A 27326-nucleotide genomic window follows, 5' to 3' on the forward strand; every position below is an offset into this window, starting at 1 on the left:
TTTCGTTACTTTTTAAACTCTTTCTAATTCGGGAAGTCCCAAAATTATTGCTGGTGCATTTGCAGCAAATTAATTGTTCTGCAAAAGTGGTGTATTTTAAAAATTAAATAAAACTATTAGAAGTGTATTTACAATAGCTTATAATAAAAATTATCATAGTGTTACTGATTGTGTTCAAAATGCGAAAGTTAATAATAATAACAAAAAAAATGTGTTTCCTGTATTTTATAAACCTTTGAAGACAGCCCGTCTAGAGGCGGTCCTGGGATAACTCGGAATAAATAACACTATGCGGTAAGTTTGAAATTTTGATAGTTTTAGAGGGGGGCTAAGCTTAAAGTTTTGGTTTTTTAGAAATGGATCAACGACAAAAGTGTAAATTATCATCCCCCAATGATGAAGATATTGCAACATTTTTGGATTTACTAGAAATCGACGATGATACAGACGTGGAAGAAGATTTGGAAGATCTTTTAGACGAAGATGTGGACGATGCAGAATTACCTATCGACACTGGAATTGACGAGGTGATTAATAGGGCGGTAAATTTGTCAGATTTTGGAATGCTGGAATCAGAAGTGTGTGTCAATTTAAATGGAAGTCCCACGTCGTTTGCACATGTATTATTCCCATCTACTTCGACTTCCTCAAATATTCCACAATCACAGAATAGCAAACGCAAAGCTCCTGGTGAGTAGGTTGTCGGTCAACGTATTGAAACTATCATAACCGATCCAGGTGAGTTTGTTGGGTCAGTTAATGATGTCGATCCTAAATCGCAGACCTTTAAGAAAATGTTGTGGCGAAAGAAGAACTTAGTCCTAGATAAATCAGCGATTTGTTTTTCTGAACCCGATTTGGGAGATGATATAAAAAGTCTTGACACCCCCTTTAAGTGCTTCGAGTACTTTTTGGGCGACAGTGTCATCGACCATATCGTGGAACAAACCAATCTCTATAGCGCTCAAAAGAATATTAGCACTACCTTTTCAACAACCAACTCGGAAATATGAAAATATATTGGTATTTTATTTTATATGTCCGTGTTTCGCTACCCAAACGTCCGTTCATACTGGGGTGAATATGCGTTCCAAATAATTCAGGACACAATGTCACGAAATCGATTTGATCTAATAAGAAGCAACTTGCATTTCAATGATAACGATAAGTTACCTGATAAAAATGCTCCAGATAACGACCGCTTGTATAAAATAAGACCTATCGTGGATCATTTCAATAACAGGTTTCAGTCCATTCCGATGATTCAACGTTTATGTGTCGATGAACAAATGTGCGCAACGAAGATGAGGACTTTCCTTCGACAATATCTGCCAGATAAACCACATAAATGAGGTATAAAACTCTTCGTTTTGTGTGACTCCTTCGGATTTTGTTATAACTTCGAAATATATTGCGGCGCAGGAGACAATGCTGTTCTGACTGATACACCAGATCTTGGGGCATCAGCGAATGTGGTGGTCCGATTGTCCCTTAATATTCCAGATTTTAAAAACCTTATAACATATTTCGACAACTGTTACACGTCACTGCCACTTCTGGTTTATCTATAATCACGCGGAATACATTCGCTGGGAACCTTTCGTTCAAATCGAATTCCGAATTGCAAACTTCCGACAGATCTTGATCTCAGGAAACAACCCCGTGGATATTCAACTGAATTTTGTAGATCTGCTTTAGGAGTTGACATTTCTTTATCAGTTTGGAAGGACAATAAAATAGTGCGACTCACATCAAGTTACGTAGGCGAAAAGCCCTTCCAGAATGAAACAAATGTTATAAACAAGGTGTCGCGGTTCGTCCGCTCAGAAAAAAATTTGTTGATGATCGATTGGGGCAATGTAGTCCGTGAATATAATAGTCATATAGGAGGCGTCGACCTCACGGATGGACTCATTGGGCGATATAAGATTCCGGTAAAGAGCAATAAGTACACAAACCGACTTTTTTATGCACCTGCTTGATATGGCCATGATAAACGCTTATGTTTTGTTCAGAACAATTAACAAGATTGGCACGCATGCTAGGCAGTACCAACTGCCGAACTTCTGGGCAGAGATCGCATACGTACTCTGCAAACAACAATATTCTTCAATACCAAGAGCTCCAGGTCGCCCATGACAAACTTCTCAAGTAAAATTTACTGGAAGAAAAGCTTACTTACCTCCTGACGACGTCCGCTGCGACGGAGTTGGACATTTTGCAAAGTTTTTATCACGCACCGGTAAAAAAAGGTGCAAATATCCTGGCTGCACCTCCGAAACTCAAATCGTGTGCCGAAAATGTAATCTGAATCTTTGTTTTTCCCAGCAAAAGGATTGCTTTCACAGTTTTCACCATAAATAATTTGCACCAACTGGCTATTTATGCCAAAAAGCATGCCTTTCTTTTGTAGACATTTTTCTAAAACTATTTGAAATAAGACTGACTGTTTGTTTTGTATTGATTTCTGTTAAAAACTTTCTGTTTTGTTCAATAAAAGTACGTAATACACTGAATTTGTAAGTTTTTCATTTAGATTTTTTTGGCGCTCTTTCCCAAAGCCGCCTGCAGGCGGGGTAAGGTTTTATCCCTATATAATCGGATCAAGGAACAAAATTTCACTTTCTTGATAAAGAACCTATAATTTTACCATAATCCCCACCCAAAGCAATTTTTTTCATTTAAAAATAAAATTTGGGCACTAGAGGGTTAATTTAGCCTTTACAATTCTATCAACTCTACTGCTGATGCTGACAACCGAGTAGCAGCACCCTGTAATCACTCAGGCGTTATATTAACGCATCGCTAATTTACTTTAATAGTTTCATAATAAAAAAAAAATATTTAGATAAGTATGCAAAAATGACAACAAGCACTTCTTTTAAGCTGTGCACAAAAATCATGGTGATATCTATTAAGAGTATCTCTTTAATAAATATATGTCGTTACTTTTCCACAGGGAGGCACAGCAAATTGAAAATTTTGCAGCCATTTCTCTCAACATTTTCGTTTTTGAATTATGACACTATTAAAATTAGTGAGCGATATTTTAAAGGCAGATGTACCAACATAAAAAAAGCGAAAACCGAAAATACGTAGTCCTCGAAATTTGCGGCGTCACCTTGTTTTTCGAACAAACCCCGCATATTATTCTGCTGTTTAACTATTTGCGCTATTAAATCAAGTCCTAAGGGCAACAAGCTTGCAAATTAACACATATAAAGCTTAGGTGTGTACATAAATACATAAACACAAATCATCGCATCAACCTACGGAATATTCCACGTGAAAAAAACGAAATTATCTTCGAAAAAGCTGAATATCTAACCAAAGCCATGGTGTAATCGTGCAATAACGTTGCTGTGGTTGTTGGTGTTGTTGTGCGTAGTTAAAGCGACACATCCAAGCCATACGTCGCTTCATTCATATGTATGTTTGCCGCATAGCATTGCCGTCTGTCGCCGTCTGTCGCCGCTGTGAGCGCTTTGAGCATTAAGCTGTCAGTGCCACTTACCGATGGCAATTTCCTGAAGCTTCCAAATGACTGCCGTATTTGTTGTAGTTTTTCCTTTTTCACCAAATATTTTACCTACTACAGCAATTTTTGTTTGTTCATTTTCATTGCTATCATTTTATGCTCAATCCATTTGTTCGATCTTGTGTACGAGTTTGTTTTACGCGAAAGCACATTTTTCTGGCTTTTCATACAATACACGCATACATGCACACATACATACATACATATGTACGATATGTGCATCTTCAGGCGGCTATTTTTAAATCTTTGATTTCGTTTCTATTATTACTGTTACGGCCTTTTTGTGTGCTTTCAGCTTTTCAAATATGAATAACGTGAGAATTATTACGGAAATGAAAAGTCTTGGCCTCGTAGTTGCATGAAGTCGTGGCAGACAACGCAGTGCCCACTAGCTAAGTTTCTATGCCTACTATGTGTATGAGCGTGTGTGTGGGTAACGTGACTTTGGCGCGCGTACAACACCTTCTGCGTGCACTCGTCCGTTCAGCTCGCGGCAACTCTGTTGTGCATGGCGTGCCGACTTGCGGCAAAAGATGAGCGATTTTCAAGCGAATGCGCGCACATTTCCATAAATGTGTGTATGTAGGTGTAGATGTAGGTATATGTGTGTGTGCTTGTATGCACATAGTTCGGCGCACATGCCAGTGTAAAATATCGCAATTAACATGTCTGAAATTCGTTTCGCATTTTTGGTTGTCGATTATCGATTTTCTATTTTTCATTTACATTCGATACTATGAATATACACACACACGTGCGTGTGTAACGAATATGTTTTTGTTTACATAAACAAAAATTTCATTTTCGCTGTTTCGTCATAAAGCCAAATGTAAATAGAAAATATGAATTCGCGTGAAAGCATGGCGATGAATGATGAAAGTTGGTGAATATTATCGAAGATGTTGCTATTATACAGGGTGATCCAGGGTGGTTGAGCTGTCACTTTTATTGACAAGACGGCGTTACTTCCCATACAGCGCGAGAAACAATGGATTTACAGGATCGTCATTTCTGTGAGCAGTTTATCTCTCGCCTTGAACCAGTGGATTGAACACCAAGATCGTGTGATATCACACCTTTGGACTTTTGTTTGTGGGGGTTAGTAAAGTCGAAATGCTTTGTGGTTAAACCAGCTGCCAACAATGAACCAAGAGCCAACATTCAGCCAACTAAAGTTATTCACGAGATACGATCGAAGTCTTCCAGCGAGTCATTCATAATTGGTGTTTATGGATGGGCGAATTACGACGCAGTTTCGGCCAACATTTGAAAGGGACTTAAAAAATAAATATAATGAAGGATTATACAAAAAATAATAACGATTGCCCAATCAATTTGAATTTTCGTTGCTGTATTTCAATTTAAAATCCGATACCTCTAAAGTGATCATTCTTTATTAGGTGCTGCGTGGTAAATATCATTCCAGTTTTTATTTGCGGTGTCGAGTTCCCTATCGATAGTTCTGCGCCAACTATTCGCTGGAGCGTCGAGTCGTCTGGAGCCCTGGGGGCCCCATCTTAGTGCTTGCCTTATGAAAAGTTCACGGGTTTGCGGAGTCTATGATCAATCCTACGCCACATACGCCTACCAATCTCAATCGGTAGAGTTTCTTGATGGGTACTGTGCCATAAACCTGCGTTTCTTATTTTTTCCGGCCATCTTATGTCCAGTATTGAGTGTTTGATTCGATATGTAAGGAGCCTTTCCATGTTTCGCATTCATAGAATGGCACTGTTTAAGCATTGGACTCACAGGTGCTCAGCTTTGTTTTGCGTGAGATCTGGCCCATTTTCCATACGTTCCTCAGCATGCCAAAAACAAATTTGCTTTGTTAATCCCTGTATCTACGTCTTCTTCAGCACCGCTTCTGGCTGTGATAACAATTCCCAAATATAAAAGCTGTCATTGTTTTTATCGTCCAAAGAGAGAGTTAGTGATGGCGTGGAGCAGTTCAAAGTGCTTGGGAAAGCTCCCTCCATAGTTTTCCTAATACTGGATGCCAAATATCAGCCGTAAGCTCGGCATCAATTTTTAGCAACTCAGGGAAAATATTAATATTTCCGGGAGACTTTCCGTTTGTTAAAGATTTGATTGCTGCCACGACTTCTGCTTTTGGCGGAGAGCTAATTTTAACCTTATACGTACCATATACGCAAGTACGTTAGATGAATTATCTGCATTTTGTAATTCATGCACTCCCAGTGGATGGTTAAAATGCTGATCTTTAGAGCTGATCCTCACAGCTGATCTTGTTTGCTTATGAGCTTATGGCCTCGTTTATCACGTTTAAGCGGGTTACTATTAATTATTAAATTAAAATTATTACTTCGAAGCTACGAAACCCAATAATCAGCTGAAATGCTTGTGTCAATGGGCCGCCTAGAAACTGCGCTTTGACTACACTAAACAATAAGAATAAATGTTACGCCAACCATCCAAAAGCGATTTAAAGTTGAAGTAGCCATTGTTGAGATATACATATACATATGTAAAATATGACGCACAGTTAATCACTCTATCAAAAGATTTATAATTTTTGCAAACGACGTCGTAAGTAAATCATATTTCAGACTTGTGAATTACACAGCTCGCATATATATAGTCACGTCCATTGTTATGAAGATTCTTCTTCTTCTTAATTGGCGCGATAACCGCTTACGCGATTTTGGCCGAGATTAACAAAGCGCGCCAGTCGTTTCTTTCTCGTGCTAACCGGCGCCAATTGGACACACCAAGTGAAGCCAAGTCCTTCTCCACCTGATCTTTCCAACGCAGAGGAGGCCGCCCTCTTCCTCTGCTACCACCAGCTGGTACCGCATCGAATACTTTCAAAGCCGGAGCGTTTGTATCCATTCGGACGACATGACCCAGCCAACGAAGCCGCTGGATCTTTATTCGCTGCGCTATGCCTATGTCGTCGTAAAGCTCATACAGCTCATCGTTCCATCGTCTGCGATATTCGCCGTTGCCAACGTGCAAAGGTCCAAAAATCTTACGCAGAATCTTTCTCTCGAACACTCCAAGCGTCGCTTCATCGGATGTTGTCATCGTCCAAGCTTCTGCGCCATACGTTAGGACGGGCATGATGAGAGTCTTGTAGAGTGTTAATTTTGTTCGTCGAGAGAGGACTTTACTGCTCAATTGCCTACTTAGTCCAAAGTAGCACTTGTTGGCAAGAGTGATTCTACGTTGGATTTCAAGGCTGACATTGTTATCGGTGTTAATGCTGGTTCCTAAATAAACGAAGTCTTTTACAACCTCAAAATTATAACTGTCAACAGTGACGTGGGTGCCGATACGCGAGTGCGCCGACTGTTTGTTTGAAGACAGGAGGTACTTCGTTTTGTCCTCGTTCACCACCAAACCCATTCGCTTTGCCTCTTTATCCAGTTTGGAGAAGGCAGAACTAACAGCGCGGTTGTTAAGGCCGATGATGTCAATATCATCGGCATACGCCAGCAATTGTACGCTCTTATAAAAAATTGTGCCTGAGCGATTAAGTTCTGCGGCTCGTACGATGCTCTCCAACATCAGGTTAAAGAAGTCACACGACAGCGAGTCACCCTGTCTGAAACCTCGTTTGGTATCAAACGGCTCGGAGAGGTCCTTCCCAATTCTGACGGCACTGCTGGTGTTGAGCAACGTCATCTTACATAGCCGTATTAGTTTTGCGGGGATACCAAATTCAGACATAGCGGCATACAGGTAACTCCTTTCCGTACTGTCGAATGCAGCTTTGAAGTCGACGAAAAGATGGTGTGTGTCGATTCTCCTTTCATGGGTCTTTTCCAAGATTTGGCGTATTGTGAATAGTTGGTCGATGGTAGACTTTCCAGGTCTGAAGCCACACTGATAAGGTCCAATCAGTTGGTTGACGGTGGGCTTCAGCCTTTCACACAATACGCTCGCTAGAACCTTATAGGCGATATTTAGAAGACTAATCCCGCGGCAATTGGCACAAATTGCAGGATCGCCCTTCTTATGGATTGGGCAGAGCACACTTAAATTCCAATCGGCAGGCATGCTTTCATCCGACCATATTTTGCATAGGAGCTGATGCATGCACCTTACCAGCTCCTCGCCGCCATGTTTGAATAGCTCAGCCGGCAGTCCGTCGGCGCCCGCGGCTTTGTTGTTCTTTAGCCGCGTTATCGCTATTCTCACCTCGTCATGATCGGGTAGCGGAACGACAATTCCGTCGTCAACGATTGGGGTATCGGGATCTTCAAATTCTCTATGACATGCGCAGCTGTCACCGTTTAACAGGTTCGAGAAGTGTTCTCTCCATAATTTAAGATTGCTCTGTACGTCAGTCACCAGATCGCCGTCTTTGTTCTTACAGGACAATGCCCCGGTCTTAAAACCTTCTGTAAGCCGCAGAACTTTCTGGTAAAATTTTCGGGCGTTGTTCCTATTGGCCAGCATCTCAAGCTCCTCGCACTCACGTATTTCGGCCTCTCGTTTCTTCTGTCGGATAATACGTCTCTCTTCCTTTTTCAGCTCTCTGTAGCGATCCCACATGGCTCGCGTTGCGCCCGATCGCACCGTGGCTCTATAGGCGGCATCCACAAGAGACAACCACGAGTGCCACTTTATTTAGCTGAATGGAGTAATCAGTTGAAAATTCAATAAAACAGAAAATTTCAATTAAAGTGGTAACTTTTATAAAATCATTCACAAGGCAAATCGCGAATTTAAAGCTGCAAGCAGCGCAAACAGCAAAGCAGTAAAGTTGAATCGGTCAAATCACGCAAACATAAAATTTGCATGGAGTGATTTCCAATTCGCTGCATTAAACAAAAAAATTAACAAAAAAATGAGAAAACAAATTAGAGTGGCTATTTAATCGAGCTGAGAGCAGAAAAACCTATGCAAGTAGTGCAAAGTGCCAAGAACGTGACTCTGTATCGGCCCACGTTAATGCGCGCTACGGCGGCACGACACTGGGAATGCGGCAGGCAACAGGTGATTGAAGTGGCGGGCGTTGTAAAAAATTCAAATCACAGAAAATTTGGAAGAAAAAATTAAAAAAAATAAAAATTTTAAAAATTTAAAAAATATAGAAAAATTTAATTTCGGGGTAAAAAAAAAATAAATAAAAAATCGACTTACTACACTTGCAACCACAGCTATCTAAATTAGATTCACTGGAATTATGCAGCAAGCAAATGTGTTACTATTTGGCTTACACCGAGCGTTCAGAAATTAAGGGTCTACATTTGGAGTGAGTTATCAGGGAAAAACAAAACAAAAAACTAGTAACGGTGTAAAGCAAGTTGTGCTGCGGTGGCTAAAGTGCGCGCTCAAATTACGAACTACTGATCTGTCTGTGAAAAGCTGCAAGGCAAAGAAGAAATTGCAAAAATTTCAAAAAAACAAAAACAACATTTTTTTGTTTGCCTAATACATAAATGATATAATAGGCTGGCTTTTGCATACAAAATTTATGGAGCATGCAACAAATTGTAGGCATCACCGACACCACTGCTGTTGCTACACTACGATACATATACACATAATGTCTCATACTGTTTCCATATATATGTACATTAGGGTGGACCAATTTGTAAGGAGCTACATTTTTCGATTCTGCGACGCAGAAGAAATGTTCAGGAAACGTGGAAAGCCGCGATCAAAGCTCCAACGACGCTATGGTGCAGATCCAAACTAGTCAACTCTTGTAAGGGGGAGATCAAATCTCTTGGTTGTGCAGGTAACATTTCTCTGATCCGGGTTAGGACATAGAAACATAGAGGGAAATGAAATTCCTAATCAGCTTGCAAGGCAGGGGTCTGGATGGGTTTCAGAGACCTCCTACCCGGTCATCGGTATCCACCTAACTGTTTTAGATGAGAATCGCACAACTTATTCGTCAGGAAAGCGTAAAAAAGATGGAGCTCCATTTCTTCATGTGCCATTTCAAAAACCCGTTGGCTTTAGTGGAACAGACGGAGGACACAGAAAGGCCTGAGGACTCCACGCCATTAAATTTTCCAAACTCGTAGCTGTGTTTATCGGACATTGGATGATCGGCGGAGAACCTAGGTTTACTATTTAACCCACATTGCAGATTTCAGAAGAGGAGAGTGTTGAGCCCTTCCTCTGTAAATGCCGAGCTTGGCAGCTAGACGATTAACATCACTGGGTGCTCCTTTCTTCGACAGCTGGGTGCAGTGCGCCAACCGAAATCCCATTTATCTTCTTTGCTACAACAACAGCTCTGGTTGGCTGTAGTTATCTGCCTGCTGGTGATCTCATAATGGTATCAAAGGTAGCTTTAGTGCTACTTGGGGAATACCAGAGTGGCACTTGAACCATTTCATATACCTAATCGCCTACATTTTTCGATATCGTTCGTAGCAGAACCGGATTCTGCATAAAATAATAAGGAAAAAAGGCTACTAGAGCAAAGCTCTAAATTCAATTTCGAGACCCAAATTTTAAGAAAACCTATATTACATTTGGGCTCACATAATCGTTCTACAATATTGGCAATATTTTTCATTCTAAATTTTTTTCGCCAGAGAGATTGATATCACTTCCGCTTCACTTCACTAAAATGTACTGTTTCTGCCATGGTTGGTGAAATAATCTAATTTTATATTAAACCTAGCGAAATATGGTAAAAATCACATCAATGCTACTGTTTACCAACGTCTGTTTGCAGAAGTCACAACTCTTCTAATTCCCGAATGGAGCTTAATTTTCATTGCTGGAACAAAAACTGATACTAACACCTCATTCGGAATTGTCAACTCGAAAGTAGAAAAGATCACGGCCGGCCTCCATCCTAACTATACCTCCGTTTATACAGCCGAACTGCAGTGATCCTTCGTTGAAAACTCTTTACCGAAAGCAGTAATTTGCTCGGATAGCAAATCAGTCATTTACTCGATAATGAACACAATGAAAAAGACGCACCTCATCTCCTGTATCCGGAGCAAATTATTAAAAAATGGCAACCGCGTAAAACTTATGTGGGTTCCAGGCCATGCAGGCATAAAAGGGAATAATTTAGCGGACGAACGGGCTAAACTCGCTGGGAATGAACCACTTATAACTTTCGACTATATTTCGAAAAAAGACGTATACAAATTTATATATCACAGGCACTATAATGCACAAATGGTCACTTGGAGATCGACTTCCCATCACTATATCGTAAACAATCCAAACAGGATAAAACCAAACTACCCATTAAATTCCCGTTGCAACGATATCAAATGATTTGTCCGCCTTCGACTAGGGCACACAAGCGCCACACAGTCATACGTTTTCAATGGTTCCAGTTTTCCATGCTGCCAACACTGTCACTCACCATCTTTAACAGTCTGCCATCTACTCGACGACTGCCATTTCGAACAAATCAGAAAAAGGAAGATCGCAATCAAATATCTTCTACACTGCTAATAACTACTTCCTCAGAAAATATATAAAAAATATGAGAATTTCTAGGTAAATTAGAATTGAAAAAATGTATCTGATGTTTTTTCCTCTAACATAGTTACAACATTTTAGGGGTAGTAAGAGGCCCTGAAAATCATGATTTTCAAGAATTTTTTTTTGCTAGTCAATTACTTTATATTATAAAAATAAAAACATAGCATTAATACATAATATTTTAACTTGACTTTAGCAAAATTAATAATTGTAAAAGTTATTGCTGTTTGTGTGCAGCCCGTTTATCCAGAAGTCCCTTGCGGTGATCATCACAAGTCCTTAGAGATTCATCTAAAATCAATCGCACAAGAGAAATTAGTTTTATTAATAGATAATCTTGAGCCTGATCGCAGCTTTTTGTTTCAAAGTAACAATAAGGCGGCCTCAAGAAATATGTTTTAGGTTTTCGAGAAAAAAACCGATAATTAATTGTTTAAAGAAATCGAGATTTTTTACAAAAAAAAAATTCTTCGACCAGGCACGAGTTTTTCATCTTTTTCAAAAGCAGTATACATTTTAGTGAAATTGACCGAGCGGCTTTTAAGTTACAGTGTCCACCAGTTCAGAAAACATAGTTTTAAGAAAAACGCATTTAATGTTGCTTGCAGCTGCCGCTAACTATTTATTCTCGAACGCTCCGGAGCGCCCGATCGCCGTTTGTTAATTGTTGAATAACTCGAAAAATATTTGTCGGCTTCACTTCAAATTTTTACGCATTATTCCTAAGATATCATGCTTTAAGAAAATGCAAAACAAAATCCAATTTTTTGAAAATTCTGACTATCTTTAACCCCCAAGTTTTCTAGTCTCACTTTTACATGTAAGACCTCAAAGCTAACTATCTGTGACTTTTACATCAGCGAGCTGAAGGTCCTAGCAACCAGTGCTCCTTATTTACGTGTAAGAATAGTTATATTATTATTTCACATCTGTAAATAAATAAATATATTACATTTTTTCGTTAATGTTTTATAAAAATACGGTTCACTACATAACAAAAACCTTATATCAGGTATATACCTATGAATTGAGACTTTGAGCTATGAGTTCATTGATCTCGCTAGGAGTATTTTTAAAACTTCCTAAATGTCTTGTTTTTTTCGTCTGTCATCTGTCAACAATATTCAGTTCATTGTTTGTTACGTTTCATACAACAATGCATTTTTGTCGCTCTTAAAAATATCGAGTTTCGTGCCTTCAAACTACGATTTGCGGACATCAATTGAAGAAAAACGCTTCTCAAGCTCATCAAAGGAAGTCTTTTTTGCATCGAATCGTTACGGGTGATGAAAAATGGGTGTATTTCTCCAATACCAGCGTAAACGATCGTATGGTCTGCCCGGCCACAAGCCAAAAACAACGGCCAAACCAAATCGCTTCGGCCGCAAGGCAATGCTGTGTGTTTTCTGGGATCAGCGTGGTATAATTTGGGACGAGCTATTAAATCCAGGTGAAACGGTTGACGGTGCACGCTACCAACGACAATTGGCCGATTTGAACAGCGCTATACACCGAAAACGCCCAGAATATGCCGATTGGCGTCGCAAAGTAATTTTTCTTGATGACAATGCACCGCCAAAATGTTCAGAAATCTTCTAAGTATGCAGTTTTACACATCGTTCAATTTTAGTCTAAAAAAGTGAATGTTTAAAGTCATTTAAAAATCAAGTTGATTTTTGATCATTTTTATTGCATGTGATGTTGACAATTTTCTTCCTTATAAAGCACATATCCGAGGGTCTTTTATATGGCAGAGAATGCTCAGCAATGTATGCAAAAAAAAAATCCTGATATTTATTTTTTATTTACCGAATGATTTCGAACTATGTGTAATTTTTTTAAATTGTAATAGGCAAAGTGACTGCATGTCATAAAAAAAAAAAATTATGTTTCCAATTTAGCGCCATCTTTCAGTTCTTTACAAAATTGGTGTTAAAACATAGTACCTCACTGTAAATAACTCAATAAATTAGGACAAATACTAAAAATGAATCATTAAGTTAGGCTCAAAGAAATACTCTGAATATATGAGGAGAGCAAGGATAGATTTTTCAGGGCCCAGTGCTAAGCTCCCTCCTTCGTTTACAATTTGGGCAATCTTAAATCAACTTCAGAGCCATGCTCTAGCAGGCTTTTTTCTTATAATCTTATCTGCTTTCAAGCATGTCGACAACAAAATTGGCCCGCCCTAATGTGTATATACCTACATATACCCCGCCCTATGTACCTATTTCTGCAATATGTAAGTGTGCATCCAGCCGCGTGAATAAGTAATTTGAGTGTCTTGTAATCGCACACGAACCCAGCGTGAAGATTTAAACGCTCTGATATTTGCATCATAATTTGTCTGCATATTTTTGCGCATTACTGTACACCTTGGTACTCACTTATTTGCATATGTATGCATGCATGTGTATGAACTCATATTTTCATGCCTCCGATTTAGCATACCCGTGTGAATGTTCATTCACCTCCGAATGCTTTCGCATTGGTACGCATGCGCAGCGATTAGCAAATTGAATCTTAGATTGTTACACTCAATTACTTTTGCGACAATTGTGTGTGACAATTTGTAAATTAGCGAAGCAAACACGTAAATGGTTTGGATGTGGGTAATGAACAAACACAGCAGAAAAAAAACAACTGCAAACTGTGATTGCTGCCATAGATACAAATTTTATGAGTCGATATTTTTATGTTACTCCGCATAACAGCATTTTTTGTTCCTTGAAGAAATGATGAAATCAATTTTTTTTATACAGGAATTGAATGTACTGGGTTGGCTATTTAAAGTGGAAGCATTGGATAGCCGTATGAGTTAAAACAGGCCTGTCAGATCGCAGTGGTAAACTCTCAAATTCTTCAGCTTCACTTTTGGCGAACAATTTTCAGGTTTCTCATTGAATGAAGTCGTAAATAGGCAAAATTAACGGTTTTATTCTATCGAAAGGGTGACTACTGGTTTCCACATATCGGTGCACATTGCAAAATCAACATTCATATGAGCTGTGGCATCATACTAATTAATGCATTTCCTACTTTTAAACGCGTAAGAAGAAATATGAAATTTGGTAAAGACTGACGTACAGCCACGCTAACCCACTTGAGTGGTTGCCGAGTTAAAAATATTGATTTTTTTAAGTATTTTTTCTGAGTCATAAGGGTATGAAAATATGATTGTCAGATAACGTAAGTTCTGATAATGCTAAATAAGGGTGGGGTTAAGGTAGTATCATACGCCGATAACTTGGTCCTAATGGTGTCGGGACCGTTTCTCTCAGTCATGGCTGAAATTTGGGAAAGATCACTGGCTGATCTCAGTCGCTGGGCTGCCACTTGCGACCTTCGAGTCAACTCTGACAAAAAGGAGCTGGTGCCATTTACCAGAAAATATAAACCTCCACCCTTTCGACTTCCCAAATTAAACAACCACGTTCTTCCGCTTTTATCAGAAGTTAGGTATCCTGGAGTGATAGTTGACTCCAAGCTCCATTGGAAGCTACACATTGAAAATCGGGTAAAGAAGGCCAGTACAGCTTTCTACTCTTGCAAATCTATGTTTGGTACAAAATGGAGACTCAAGCCACAGGTCGTGCTGTGGATGTACAACGCAGTGGTTTTGCCAATTTTAAGGTATGGATGCCTATTTTTGTGGGAATCAGGTTAAAAGAGGTTGGCCTCAGGCGGCAATCTTTCAAGGGACATGGTAGCATTTTCGGGCAGTTAACACCGTATTTCTCCGAACTTCGAACAGATCTCTTTATCCGCAAACTAGAGCTTGAGAGTCGTTCTAGGGCAATCTTTCCAAATAGGCAGGATTGGATCCAGGGGAAAATCTACACCGAAGCTTGCACCTCTGTCTTCACTGACGGTTCCAAGATGGAATCGGGAGTCGGAGCAGGGGTTTTCTCTTAATCAACCAATTTATCTATCTCGTTTAAATTGCCGAATACTACAAGTGTTTTTCAAGCAGAACTCTTTGCGATCCTGCAGTCATGCAAAATGCTTAGGGAACGCGGGAGCGGGGGAGATATTAACATTTTCTCCAATAGTCAAGCCGCGTTTAAGGCTCTGACGACGCCATGGTGCAGGTAACTCTTCTATAATCTGGGTTCCAGGACATGGAAACATAGATGGAAATGAAATTGCTGATGAGCTGGCACTGAATTGGCCTCAGAGACCTTCTACCCGGTCATCGGAATCCCTGTGACAGTTGTTAGAGGGGAACTGCACAAATTATTTCCCAGGAGGGCGCAGAAAATATGGCTCCATTTCCTCATGCGCTATTTCGAAAACCCATGGCCCCAATGCGATATACGAAGGACTCAGAAAGTCCTCTGGACTACTCGCCATTCAATTTCCAAACTCGTAGCTGTGTTTACCGCTCACTTGACAACTGGCACACACACGGAAAAGCTAGGGTTACCATTTAACCCCCATTGCAAAAGCTGTGGGACCTTTCAGAGAAGAGGACTATTGAGAACTTTCTCTCTACATGTCCAGCTTTGGCAGCTAGACGACTAAGGTCACTGGGCGGACTAAGGTGTTTAGAATACGATAAATGGCTGCCCTTGCTAAGCGCCCACTTCGACAAATATTCAAAATTTACCCAAGAGAGCAGGGAGATGTCTGAGCCTTTTCCCAACAAAAGCAGATCAGATAAGAAGAAGATACTGAGATGATTCCACCTCGTCGTTCATACAGCTTCTGCAGAAGGACTTGAAGGAATCCCTAGTCTCAACGCATGGGCACCCAACGGACAATGTTCGGCTAGGACACCAACCAAATTCGAGAGCTACAGCTTTTTTAGCCTTAGAAGATCCCTCGAGCGCCACCGATCTACGCGTGACCAGAATGATCTCGAGACTTTGCACGTTGGCGCACTAGCCCAGCGCTTGCTGAATTGAGGCGAAGCCCATCTTTCCAGGAATAGGACAAAGGTTCTCATATTTCGATGAAACCTCTGGTCTACCTCTCCTCTCATTTCGCGATGAAACTGTCTCCAACGTTCGCTGCTAGCCAGCTCATCAACCCAGCAGTTTTTCTCTATGCCGCTGTGACCGATAACCCAAATGAGCCTAATATCTAAGTATTCGGATGCAATCGAGAGAGAAGTGAGGTATTCCAAGGCAAATTGCAAACGCACAAACTACGAGCTTAAGGCCCTTATTGCCGCTTGGCTGTCGGAGGGGTCCGGAAGCCTAAGTTTGCGCTTGATGGGGAGCTCCCCGCAGAATACTCCTACACCAACTCTTCCGTCCAACTTCGAGCCATCTGTAAACAGGTTTGCCATGCCCTACCTCCAAATATTCGACCCCGCCCACTCCTCACTTGATAGAATATGAATGGAAAATGTTTCGTTCGGACCTAGCGAGGATGTACAATGATGATCTAGCATCATAGGGATGAACTAAAACGTTTTAACAATACTAGATTGTTCATAGCTTAAGTCCAGCTTATGACCCGACCACTTCAATCTGATTGCAGCGCGTGCAGAGGCACTTTTTCGTGCAAATGCCATGGATGCCACGTTTAGCATAGCGTTGAGCGCTAGAGTAGGAAGCGCCCCACTGTTTCGAATTGTTTCCAATAAAAGCAGACCTTTGGACCCTCTCCAGCTTCTTAACTAATGTCATCCTTTCTAGCGAGTTCCACCAGACAAAGACTCCGCACAAGAAAAGCAAAAACTTTACTTTAGGCGAGAGCCCTTTCTCTCCTCTCCTCAATGTTGGGCTTACACGTTCCCCTCTGTCTTAACCCTGTCAGAGAACACCAACGGAGCGCTTGCTTTTAAGGAGAGAAAGGCTCTTGCTATTTTTTATTTCCTCGTAAACATTTATCGAGAGAACGCAATTTGCGGCCCATTTCACAACTAGATTCAGATAACCCAGCATCAGTTCAATCAGAGTATCTAAAAACTTTCCTCTGAAAATAATTGCCACGCCATCCGCGTAGGCAATCAACTGCAGCTTCTCATCTCGAGCAACTCGTTAAGCACAATTTTATTTATTTACAATGTAGCGCAAAATTTATCATAAATTTTGTTTTTAAATAATATTTTACTAAATAAAAAAAGATTTAAGTGCCGGAGGTCTTTAGTTTGACCTATGCGCACTCCATTGCTTGTCAGTTGTCTACTTCTCAAGTGTAAAAATTGCAAAAATTATAAATCATCCGATAGGGTGATTCAGTTTACGCCACCTTGTAGTATATTTACTATATTTGATGTGCTAATTTTTTACTTCATATTTTTCATTTTTGTTATCAAATGTATTAAAATCTCATTAGTTTTTAACATACTTTTCTTCCACATTTTTCCTTTTCAGAAATTTACCACCTGCCTTTTACTGTTCTCACTCATTGCTCAGAACCACCTTGCAGCCAGTGCAGAGGATGAGAACTCCACAGAGACTAATGAAATAATTCCCCGAAAAGCAATCGAAAAGTTGGATTTTTCCGTAAGACAAGCTCTGTTACGTGCCATAGACAAGTTGGAGAGAGAAGCAGCCGCTGAGGACTACGATGAGGTAGACGAAGAAGATCACAGCGTTACCAGTTACTCCACCGAGGAGCCACTAACTCAAATGCCAGCAAATACATTGACTGCACCAAGCATCAGCAACACTACCATAACAACCAATAGCAGCATAACCGCAAACAACGATGCCAGAACAACTACTAACAAGGATGAGATACTCGAGGAGAGTACCAATGCTGCCGATGTGCATCCCACTGTGCAATTTTACACAGCAATTTTCGATGAGAAGCATGCACACGAGCAACCATTGGCGACCTTCATCGATCGTTCACGCATCTGGAAGAAGACCATAAAGAAAGCACACACAGGCGCTCCACTAATTGCCAATGACGACACAGTGGCACATGCTTCGAGCACTTTCGAGAGTAACCGACAGACGGCGCGCAGTGTTGGCAATCTATTGAATTCAAATTCAGCAGCGCGCTTGAATGAAATCTCCGGGGAGAATTCAGATGAAATTAAATTTGAGATACGTAAAACGCATGGCCCCACCGTAGCAGCAGCAACACCATCTACCACCACAACTACAATAGCGACGACATCGACAACTACAACACCAGCACCACGTACCACACGTCGGCGTCCTCCTACCACCACCACTACAACAACCACCACTACTCCACGTCCCACACACAATGAGGATGGCGAGAATATCGAAGTGGTGGATAAAAGTGATATACGAATTCTAGCGGCACCATTGGTGACGGCGTTCACCGTCGATTTAGATGAGCGTGGAGCGGCCAAGAATGTTATTCCGATCGTAGATCAACCAAAGGTGCACCGGCCACTGCCTTCCACTAGCGGTCAGCAGCTTTTTGGGGGTGTGGGTCCCACAATATCGAAGCTGAGTGTTTTGCCAGCAAACCAACTGTCGAGCGTGCCTCAAAGTGAGGCAGTGTACAGTAATGTTGGGCTGGTGGCACCAACTCAAGCGACAAGTATTTTAGCTGCTCCCACGACACCGTTTACGAATACTGCTGCAGCGGATAATTTTGTAACGGTGAGTTTGCTTTCAGCTGTGGTAGCGGAAATTGCATGCGGTGGGAGTTTTGTGCAAAGTAACCCGATGCTCGCGCTTTGGAATCCTGCTGTGCATATGAGATAATAAAATGTAACAGAATTTTTTTGTACTGGTACTAGGAATTTATGATGCATGACAAATTTTATTTTTATTTTTTTCCTTGTTCAATCCTCTGAGGAGCATAGGGCCTTGACAAGACTCTTCCATCGTGCACAGTTTTGTGCTGTTGTTTTTGCACCGTCACATGAGATGTCGGCATCTGTTAGTTCGCACAACATCGATTTTCTCCATGTGTTTTTGGTCAACCGCGACCTCTGCTCCCTTGCAGATTCCAGTTCAGTGCCATTCTCGTGATGCTATCTGGTGTTCTCTCAATGTGTGACCCATCCATCGCCACTTTCTGCATTTGATTTGCCTAAGGATGGGTTCCTGGCCGCCCTTGCTTTGTTTAGCCTGCAGTTGATATCTACATCTGCTCCACCATCTGCCGTGATAATGCAGGCGAGGTAGCAAAAGCTTTCAACGAATTCAACGGGGCGTCCGTCAACGAATATCTGCCTTGCGTTATTGTGGTGATGTTGACCTCTAGTTCGAAAGTGCGTGCCAGCACGACTAGTTTGTCCACCTTCGCTTGCATGTCAGAGAGTTTGTGGGAGAGGAGGCAGATGCCATGGGCGAAGTCCAGATCCTCAAGATGTCTGGTGAAACTCCATACGATGCCTTTTTTGTGCAGGCTTATAACGTCATCAAGGACGATGGCGAAGAGAATGGGATACAGGGGCAACCCTGCCTTACGCCTGCGTTAGTAGTGAATGGATCGCTGATATCGCCTTTGTGAAGTACTGCCAGTTCGGAGCTCTCGTAGAGGGCTTTGATGAGGCGGATTATCTTGGCAGAAATTCCCTTTCTACTCAGTGCCACCCATATTGCGTCTTGTTTGATAGTGTCGAACGCCTTCTTGAAGTCTACGAACAGCATGTAGGGCGGAGTGCGCCACTCAACTGATTGTTCTACTATAATCTGAAGTGTGTTGGCTTGGTCAGCCATTCGATATCTTTGAGCCTGCTTTGTATAATCACGGCTACAATTTTGTAGTTGGTGTTGAGTAGGGTTATTCCTCTCCAGTTGCCGCAGTCACGCAAGTGCTTTTCTTGGGCAGCTTAACAATGATGCCTTTTGTGCAGAACAGACATTGGTCCAGACGGCGGTAATGTGGGGATGAAGAATTTCCGCTGATATTTGCGGGTCGGTACTCATTAGTTCAGGCTGTATGTCATCTTCGCCCGTAGCTTTGTTGAACTTCAGCTTCTTTATTTAATGAGAAATATTTGTGTGCTTATCTGTCATGAGAAATTAGATACTAATCTGTGTCGTCATACAACTTTCCATCTATTTGATTTGTAAGACAATCCTTTATGAGAAATAATATTTATATTTTATAGCAATACAAAAAAAAAAATAATAATTCCGAAGGGAGTGTTTCGAAGATCAACTTTGCTGAATATAGTTAATACTCCAGGGAAATTCAGGGAATCAGAGCATTTTTTTGGAAGGATTACAATTTTATAATTTTTGGCTAAAATGCAAATCGTTTATCATAAATATTATGCACAAAATGTCTTTACATATGATTTCTGTCCTCAGACTTTTACGGTAGAATTCATCGAAGAACTTTTCACTAGTACATTCTAACCCTCTACCCTCAGCTTAAATGGGCCTTGTTGACCCTTTCTGAAAACAGTTATAATAAAAATTGTTGAAAAATGCAGTCGGAGACTTAAATTGTGCCACAGAAATTTTAAGTATGTAGACAAATTTAATGGAGGTCACCAAAGACGAAAAACATGTAAGAGTGAAACTGAGTGCGCAAGAAAGCTTTGCCCCAGCTAATGTTAACACTTTTGACTAAGATAAAAAAAATAAATTACTGGCGCGTACACTTCTGTTAGGTGTTTGGCCGAGCTCCTCCACCTATTTGTGGTGTGCGTCTTGATGTTGTTCCACAAATGGAGGGACCTACAGTTTCAAGCCGACTCCGAACGGCAGATATTTTTATGAGGAGCTTTTTCATGGCAGAAATATACTCGGAGGTTTGCCATTGCCTGCCGAGGGGCGACCGCTATTAGAAAAATGTTTTTATTAATTTTGCTTTCACCGAGATTCGAACCAACGACCTCTCTATGAATTCCGAATGGTAATCACGCACAAACCCATTCGGCTACGGCGGCTAAGATACTTTGCGAATATTTCACCTTATGATCACTAGAAAGGATCGATTTGCTTGGAATGCAATTCTTTGACTTGATTTATCAGCACATTTGTAAAAATTAAAAATTATTTGAAGTAATTTTCCTACCAAATTATGACTCTAAGGATCAATCACGAACGAAATCCATTACTTACTCGGTAGTTGGATGTAGTGATCGATATCTCGTAAAGTATCGCTCAAACAATTAAAAGCGTATGCTCGTTGTGAAGGTCGCATTTCACACTAAAAAACTCTCTGTGCTCGCTGTTTTTTGTGTATTCAATTCGGTTATGATTTAAAGGGTGTCAACAATGGAAGTCAAAGAGAAAATTCTGTACATGCACTTTTTCTTTGATAAAGGCGGAAATGCAGTCAGGCGGCTAAAATTGTGAATAGTGTTTATGGTGCCGATTCTATAACAGCCAATTGGCTTCGTCGATTGGTGCAATTTTGGTTTCGTCCATTCCGTTCAAGCTTTTTTGATATTAAGGATGCTCCACGCACAGGCAGGCCCGTCGTCGGAAATGTCGATAAAATCACAGAAATACACGAAGTTGACCGGCATGTTGTTAGTCCTAGCATCGCTGAAGAGCTAAGGATCGACCATAAAAAATTTTTAAGCCAGTTAATAGATCTCTTTTTCCCCAAATTAATATGTATGGTGCGAGTATATACACCTGGACTCATAATAATGTGTAGCAGTGCGCCATTTTGCAACGCTTTGACTATTTTTGTATTTAATTTTCTTTAATCATATAAAACAACAACAAAAACCATATAAATCGAAGTTTCATATGCAAAATTTTCAAAAATTTTCTTGAATTCTTCAAACCTTTAAAGCGAAATTTTTAAAAAAATTTTTGGTACGCAGTTTTATAGCCCATTGAGTTTCACTGTCTAGAGTGTAAATTTTGAGTGGCTTGAAAATCATGTTGATTTTTCGCAATTGTTTTTTTGCATCGGCCTTGTGCACTTTCTCCATATAAAAATATTACAAATATTCGTAGAAAAAATTTAATTTTTATTTTTATTTATTCTAATAAAAAGTAAAAAAATAAAGTCAAAATTTTGCAACACGAGTATATCGCACTTCTATTATAGTGAACACTGGTTTATATATACATATCGCTCATTTACTGCAGGCCTAACACGGCCTTTGCCTCAAAATAGGCCTCAGTTTTAGTGAGGCTAGAATTTTTTATAGGTCTGCGAATAGGCAATAGTCGCTGGGAGCCAAATCTGGTGAATACGGTGGATGTGGGAGCAATTTGAAGTACAATTCATGTACAAGGTGAAGTCCAAAATAAACAAGACCGAGCTTAAATAGAAACGACAGGAGCTTTGTTCTGATAACTTCGAGTTTATTTATTCAAAATAGTCCCCTCGGGCTGATACACTGTTTTGCGCGATCTAAAAGCTATTCGAAAGAATGTTTCAGGCCACTGACTGTCCTTCAGGATGTCGGTGCAAGCCTTTTGGATGGCCGCTACGGACGCAAAACGTTCTCCTTTCATGGCAAAATGCAATTTTCAGAATGTGTTAAAGTCACAGGGAGCCATATCAGTTGAACAGGGTGACTGATTGGTGGTTAAAATGCGATTTCTAGTAAAAAAATCAGTCACAAGAGTGGATCGATGAGATGGCGCATTATCATGTAATAAGCTTCCTCCTTCGCGGTATTCAGAGCGAATTCAACGAATGCGATGCAACAAACGCTTCAAAATGCCAAGAAAGAAAATTGAAATCACGGTTTGGCCCGTTGGCACGAGCTCCTTGTGAACAATTCCCTTGGAATCGTAAAAACAAATGAGCAACGACTTGATTTTTGACTTCTCCAAATGCGATTTTTGGGGTGGTGGCTCGTCTGGGGCCTTCCATTCGGCACTTTGGCACTTAATTTCAGGTTCATGTAGGGAAAACCACGTTTCATCACCAGTTACAAGGTTGTAAAAGAAGTTCTTGTCTTTTCTCGCCTCTTTAATGAGGTCTTTCGAATGTTGATTTCTGAGCAATTTTTGGTCGTCAGTTAACTTGTGCGGAATGAAACATGCGCAGACCTTCCGTAAGCCCAAATGATCAGTTAAAATGCCATAAATCGTTGTTTTGGAGGTATTCAACTCCGATTCTATGAATTTTAACAATAATTTCAGGTCTTTCAGGTCTGATAAATTTACGAACAATTTCGATGGAGTTTTCGGTGATTACAGATTTTGGGCGGCCCGTATGTTCGTTGTCATTTACCTGTGGGCAAAAAGTAAGGTGAATTTATTTGTCAAACTTCGCGGGATTAAAATTTCGCTCTAGTTATTTTTTTTATGAGTTGGCAGCACTGTTAGTAACATCTGGGCCAACTTTCATGTGAATGTCATTATCAGTAATATATTTACGCTTGTGTTTACCAAACGACCAAGAGTGCATTTTTCGATTTTTACAATGTCTGATTTGATTGAGCAGAGAAGTGCAATCAAATTTTGTTTGCGGAATGAAATTTCGGCTGCGGAAACGTTTAGCATGCAGAAGGCATTTGGTGACTCCACCATGTCGCAGAAAAATGTTTATAAGTGGTCCAAAGACTTCAAAGGGGGTCGAGAACGTGTTGATGACTTGGAGTGCTCCGGACGACCATCGACGTCAACAGATGACCAACACGTCAATAAAGTGAAGGAGTTAGTGCTCAAAAATCGTCGGTTGACTGTTAAAGACCTTACTGATATGATCGGAATATCAGAAGGATCTGTGAAAACCATTTTGAAAGACCATTTGGGCCGTTTGATACCGAAAACTCTCAATTTCTTGGAAAAAAGTGGTCGCGTTGATGTGTGTGAAACAATGCTTTCAGACTATCAGGACAAGCTCAATTGCATCATTACGGGAGAGGAGACTTGTATTTATGCTTACGACCCTGATACAACCGACCAATCAAGCGAATATCGTGCTAAAGGCGAGGCCAGTCCGAAAAGAGCACGTCAAAGTCGTTCAAAAATAAAGGTCATGATGAAAGTTTTTTTCGATTTTCGTGGTGTGGTGCACTATGAATTCCTCCCACCTGGCCAAACTGTTAATAAGGAATATTATTTGAGCGTTATGCGTCGTTTACGTGAAGCAATTCGTCTAAAAAGACCAGAATTATGGGTCAACAACTATTGGTTTTTGCATCACGATAATGCACCGTCTCACACTGCACTCGTTCTTCGTGACCATTTCGCCAAAAATTCCACGCATATTGTTCCGCAACCACCATATTCGCCTGATTTGGGTCCGTGTGACTTCTGGCTATTCCCAAAACTCAAGAGCCCACGCCGGGGAACGCGTTTCGAGTCGATTGAGGAGATAAAAGCTGAATCGAAGAAGGTGCTGATGGCTATACCGGAAATGGACTATTTGGCATGTTTCGGGGATTGGAAAAATCGTTGGCATAGGTATATTTCATCGAGAGGGGATTATTTTGAAGGGAATGAAATTGATTTACAAGAATAAATAAAGATTTTTCATTTTACAACCAAATTCACCTTACTTTTTGCCCACAGTATTATGTCAACACCATCTCTGACACACGTAAGCCAATCATGAACTCTGGCACGAGATAGACAATCATCGCCATAAACTTTTTTCATCAGTTTAAATGTTTCGGTAAAGGTTTACCGATTTTAAAACAAAATTTGATATTAACTCTTTGTTCGAAACTCATTTTTGTACCGATGACAGAAACGTATTGACACTTTAGACGCAATAACTTTGCTTCCACTGAACCGAATGTCACCAAGCAACTTCCAACGCACTAACTCATTAAAAAGATGGCGCCATCAAAAGCATTTGTATTCTCTTATCTTGTCTATTTTGGACTTCACCTTGTATTACTGCCATGGTTTTGATTGATTTTTTGGTCAACAGTAAGCAAAGGCAGCACCCTCTTTCAGCAGAGTCAAAAGATCGTGCAATATAAATCCAATTGTTCTCTTGATATCTTTACGATGTTAGCTAACTCACAGAAGTTCACTTTTCGATCATACAAAACGACTTTGAGAGTTATTTTGATATTTTTTTATGTTTTCTGCTGTTGCCGCTTCATGTGGCCGTCTACTGCGTTGTGCATCATCGGTGTCTCTACGTCCACGTTTGAAATCAGCAAACTATCGTTTTATTATTGTTTTTGATAAAGCGAGGTGCCCGCTACACTTTTCATGTCATTGCCTCGTTTTTCGGAATTCTTCTTGGTCCATTTTTTTCTAGCGTCAATAACTCACGTACTAATTAATAGAAAATCATGACATTTTAACGGCTGTGTTTTTAAGGTTAGTACTAACTGAAAACGACGTGAATAAAACGAATGCCTCTCTATATTGTTAAACACGGGATTTTTCAGCCCATGTGTTACACAAAAAAAATTCGGATTGGGGAGCTTAAGCATTTTTTCTGTGTTTGCGAAGTTACTGGTCGCGAAGTCTTTTGAAAAAACTTAAAATTTATTTAAATGGAAATATTACTCCTTCAAAATATTTTTCTAAAGGCATTCGATTGCGAAGAATCCGAAGGTGAAATTTATTTTTTTTTACCAAAACCACCCAGTAGGGGGCACTTCCATGTTTCAAAGGCGTTTTGGCCAAGAAGGTCATATAATCAGCCAACAATTTCAAATTGGAACACAAAAAAACACTTAAAATTGCCAATTTAGAATAACTGGGAAATGTACTTTTCAATATTGAACCACATGCTGACATAAAACCTCGGTTTTATCATTTGACATCATTATCATAATTGTGCTCAGCTCCTATTTTTCTTGCAGAAGAACTCTATCCACACAGCTGTCGCCGCCAATGGTAATGCCAACCAAGAAGGTGTAAGCAATTACCTAATCGAACGTCAACGCCAGCTCGAACAGCAAATCTATCAACTAAAGCTACAAGCACAACAACAACAAGACTTAATTCTGCGACAACTGAAATTGCTTGAGGAGCAATCGCGCTTGAACAGCTTGCCACACCCCACCGCGCAAACGCTGCCGGTGACAACAACGCAAAACTTTATACAGCAGCAACAAGCGCAGTCACACCCGCAACCACAGCCACAGCCACAACAGCAAACTGCAACGCAACAGCAACAATCGCAAGTTGTCAATTTCACCATACGTCCCTCCGTGGAATTTATACAACCAAACACTGCCACCCAAAGTACGACAACATTTTTCAACACTTTTCCCGTCGAGCAACAATTGCCGTTACACGAGACGAACAATAAATTTTCGCTTAGCGGCAGTAGCAGCAATTATACGCCGAATATTTTGGCAGTGACGCAACAACAATTGCCAACAAACGATCCAATACAAAAAGTCTTTCAAAATTTGCAAAACTTGCAGACCCCCAGCGTGAGCCCAACACAGCCACAGGCGACAAATGCGGGGACTTCGGTGCAAATACAGGCATCGAATCAATTCAAATATACGCCGACTTTTTCTACCGTGCAGCAATCACCGCTGGAGGCGTCACTCTTCCAGGCACTGCCGCAACATAATCATCAGCAATTCCATCACCAGCAACAGCAACAACAGCAGCCGCAGCAGCAGCAGCATCAGCCACAGGCACAGCAACAATCGTCTTTGGTGCCCAGTTTCTTGAGTCAAGCATTGCTGGAGCAACAACAACAACCGCAACAACAACAGCAGGCATTTCAGCAACAGCAACAACAACATCGTTCACGTTTATTCCGCCAAGAAGCGGGCACATCTAATTTCGGCCAAAAGCAGTCAATTTCCCAGTTTCCCTCCATCCAATCTGTCATACCGGCATCCATACTGAGTCTGCAACAGCATCAGCAACAACAAACATTGGATAATGAAAACTTCTATCGACAACATTTAGAGCCACAAATTAGCAGTCAACTGCAGCAAAATGCGCAATTCTACCAACAACAACAGCAGCAGCTACAGCCACCACCAGGTAAAGTTCCCCGCACAGTAAGTAGCAGTAACCGCAATAGTAGTAGTAGCAGTAGTAGTTTTAGTAGTAGTAGTAGTAGCAGTAGTAGTAGTATTAATAACGGAATTAGTAGTAGACTAAATAACAGCAGCAGAGGTAGCTCTTCCAGCTCTTCTAGCCTCAGCAGTAAGCCAACAAATAGTCTTCCACGTAGCTTAACTAGTAGAGATAAATTTCACTATACAAATTTTGAAGAATTGAAATTAATCGGCAATGTTTTAGCACTAAATCGTGGCATTAACAACTTTGCACCAACTTCACAAAATCTACCCTTCGCTGGACGATTCTAAGCAGTCGTGAGCCGTTTGAAGAACGAGTACAACGAACCTGTAGCTTTCACTGCCGCACGCAAAAGTCATTAATAAAAACTCTATTCGGTCTAAATTGGCGGTCTATTGGCGCACCTACTATGTAAGGCAAAACGATGTGAGTCCTTGGAGCCGCATGCACTTGTAACTACTACTAGAATGAAGCAACAACAATTTGGTTTCTATCGGAATAAATGCACCAACGCTAAAAGCCGCAACAATCACACACCTAACTAATTACTATTAACAATAACAACTACA

General features: G+C 40.6%; 1 protein-coding gene across 1 annotated transcript; it reads left to right on the top strand.

Annotated features, from left to right (window-relative positions):
* The first annotated feature begins 356 nt into the window (after positions 1-356).
* On the top strand, positions 357-27326 carry LOC129238010 (mucin-2-like). Its single transcript, XM_054873041.1, has 4 exons — positions 357-542; positions 17305-18516; positions 25569-26718; positions 26980-27326. The coding sequence occupies exons 1-4, from the start codon at positions 357-359 to the stop codon at positions 27045-27047; spliced, it is 2616 nt and encodes an 871-aa protein (XP_054729016.1). The 3' UTR covers positions 27048-27326.

The sequence above is a fragment of the Anastrepha obliqua genome, chromosome 1, assembly GCF_027943255.1.
Source record: "Anastrepha obliqua isolate idAnaObli1 chromosome 1, idAnaObli1_1.0, whole genome shotgun sequence".
Taxonomy (NCBI): Eukaryota; Metazoa; Arthropoda; class Insecta; order Diptera; family Tephritidae; genus Anastrepha; species Anastrepha obliqua.

Excerpts from the sequence above, each read along its gene's own strand:
- LOC129238010 (XM_054873041.1), top strand. The coding sequence starts at position 357 with ATGGATCAACGACAAAAGTGTAAATTATCATCCCCCAATGATGAAGAT. Across the intron at positions 18,517-25,568 it reads CAGCGGATAATTTTGTAACG|AAGAACTCTATCCACACAGC; the intron begins GTGAGTTTGCTT and ends TTTTTCTTGCAG. Across the intron at positions 26,719-26,979 it reads GCAGCTACAGCCACCACCAG|CACTAAATCGTGGCATTAAC; the intron begins GTAAAGTTCCCC and ends GCAATGTTTTAG.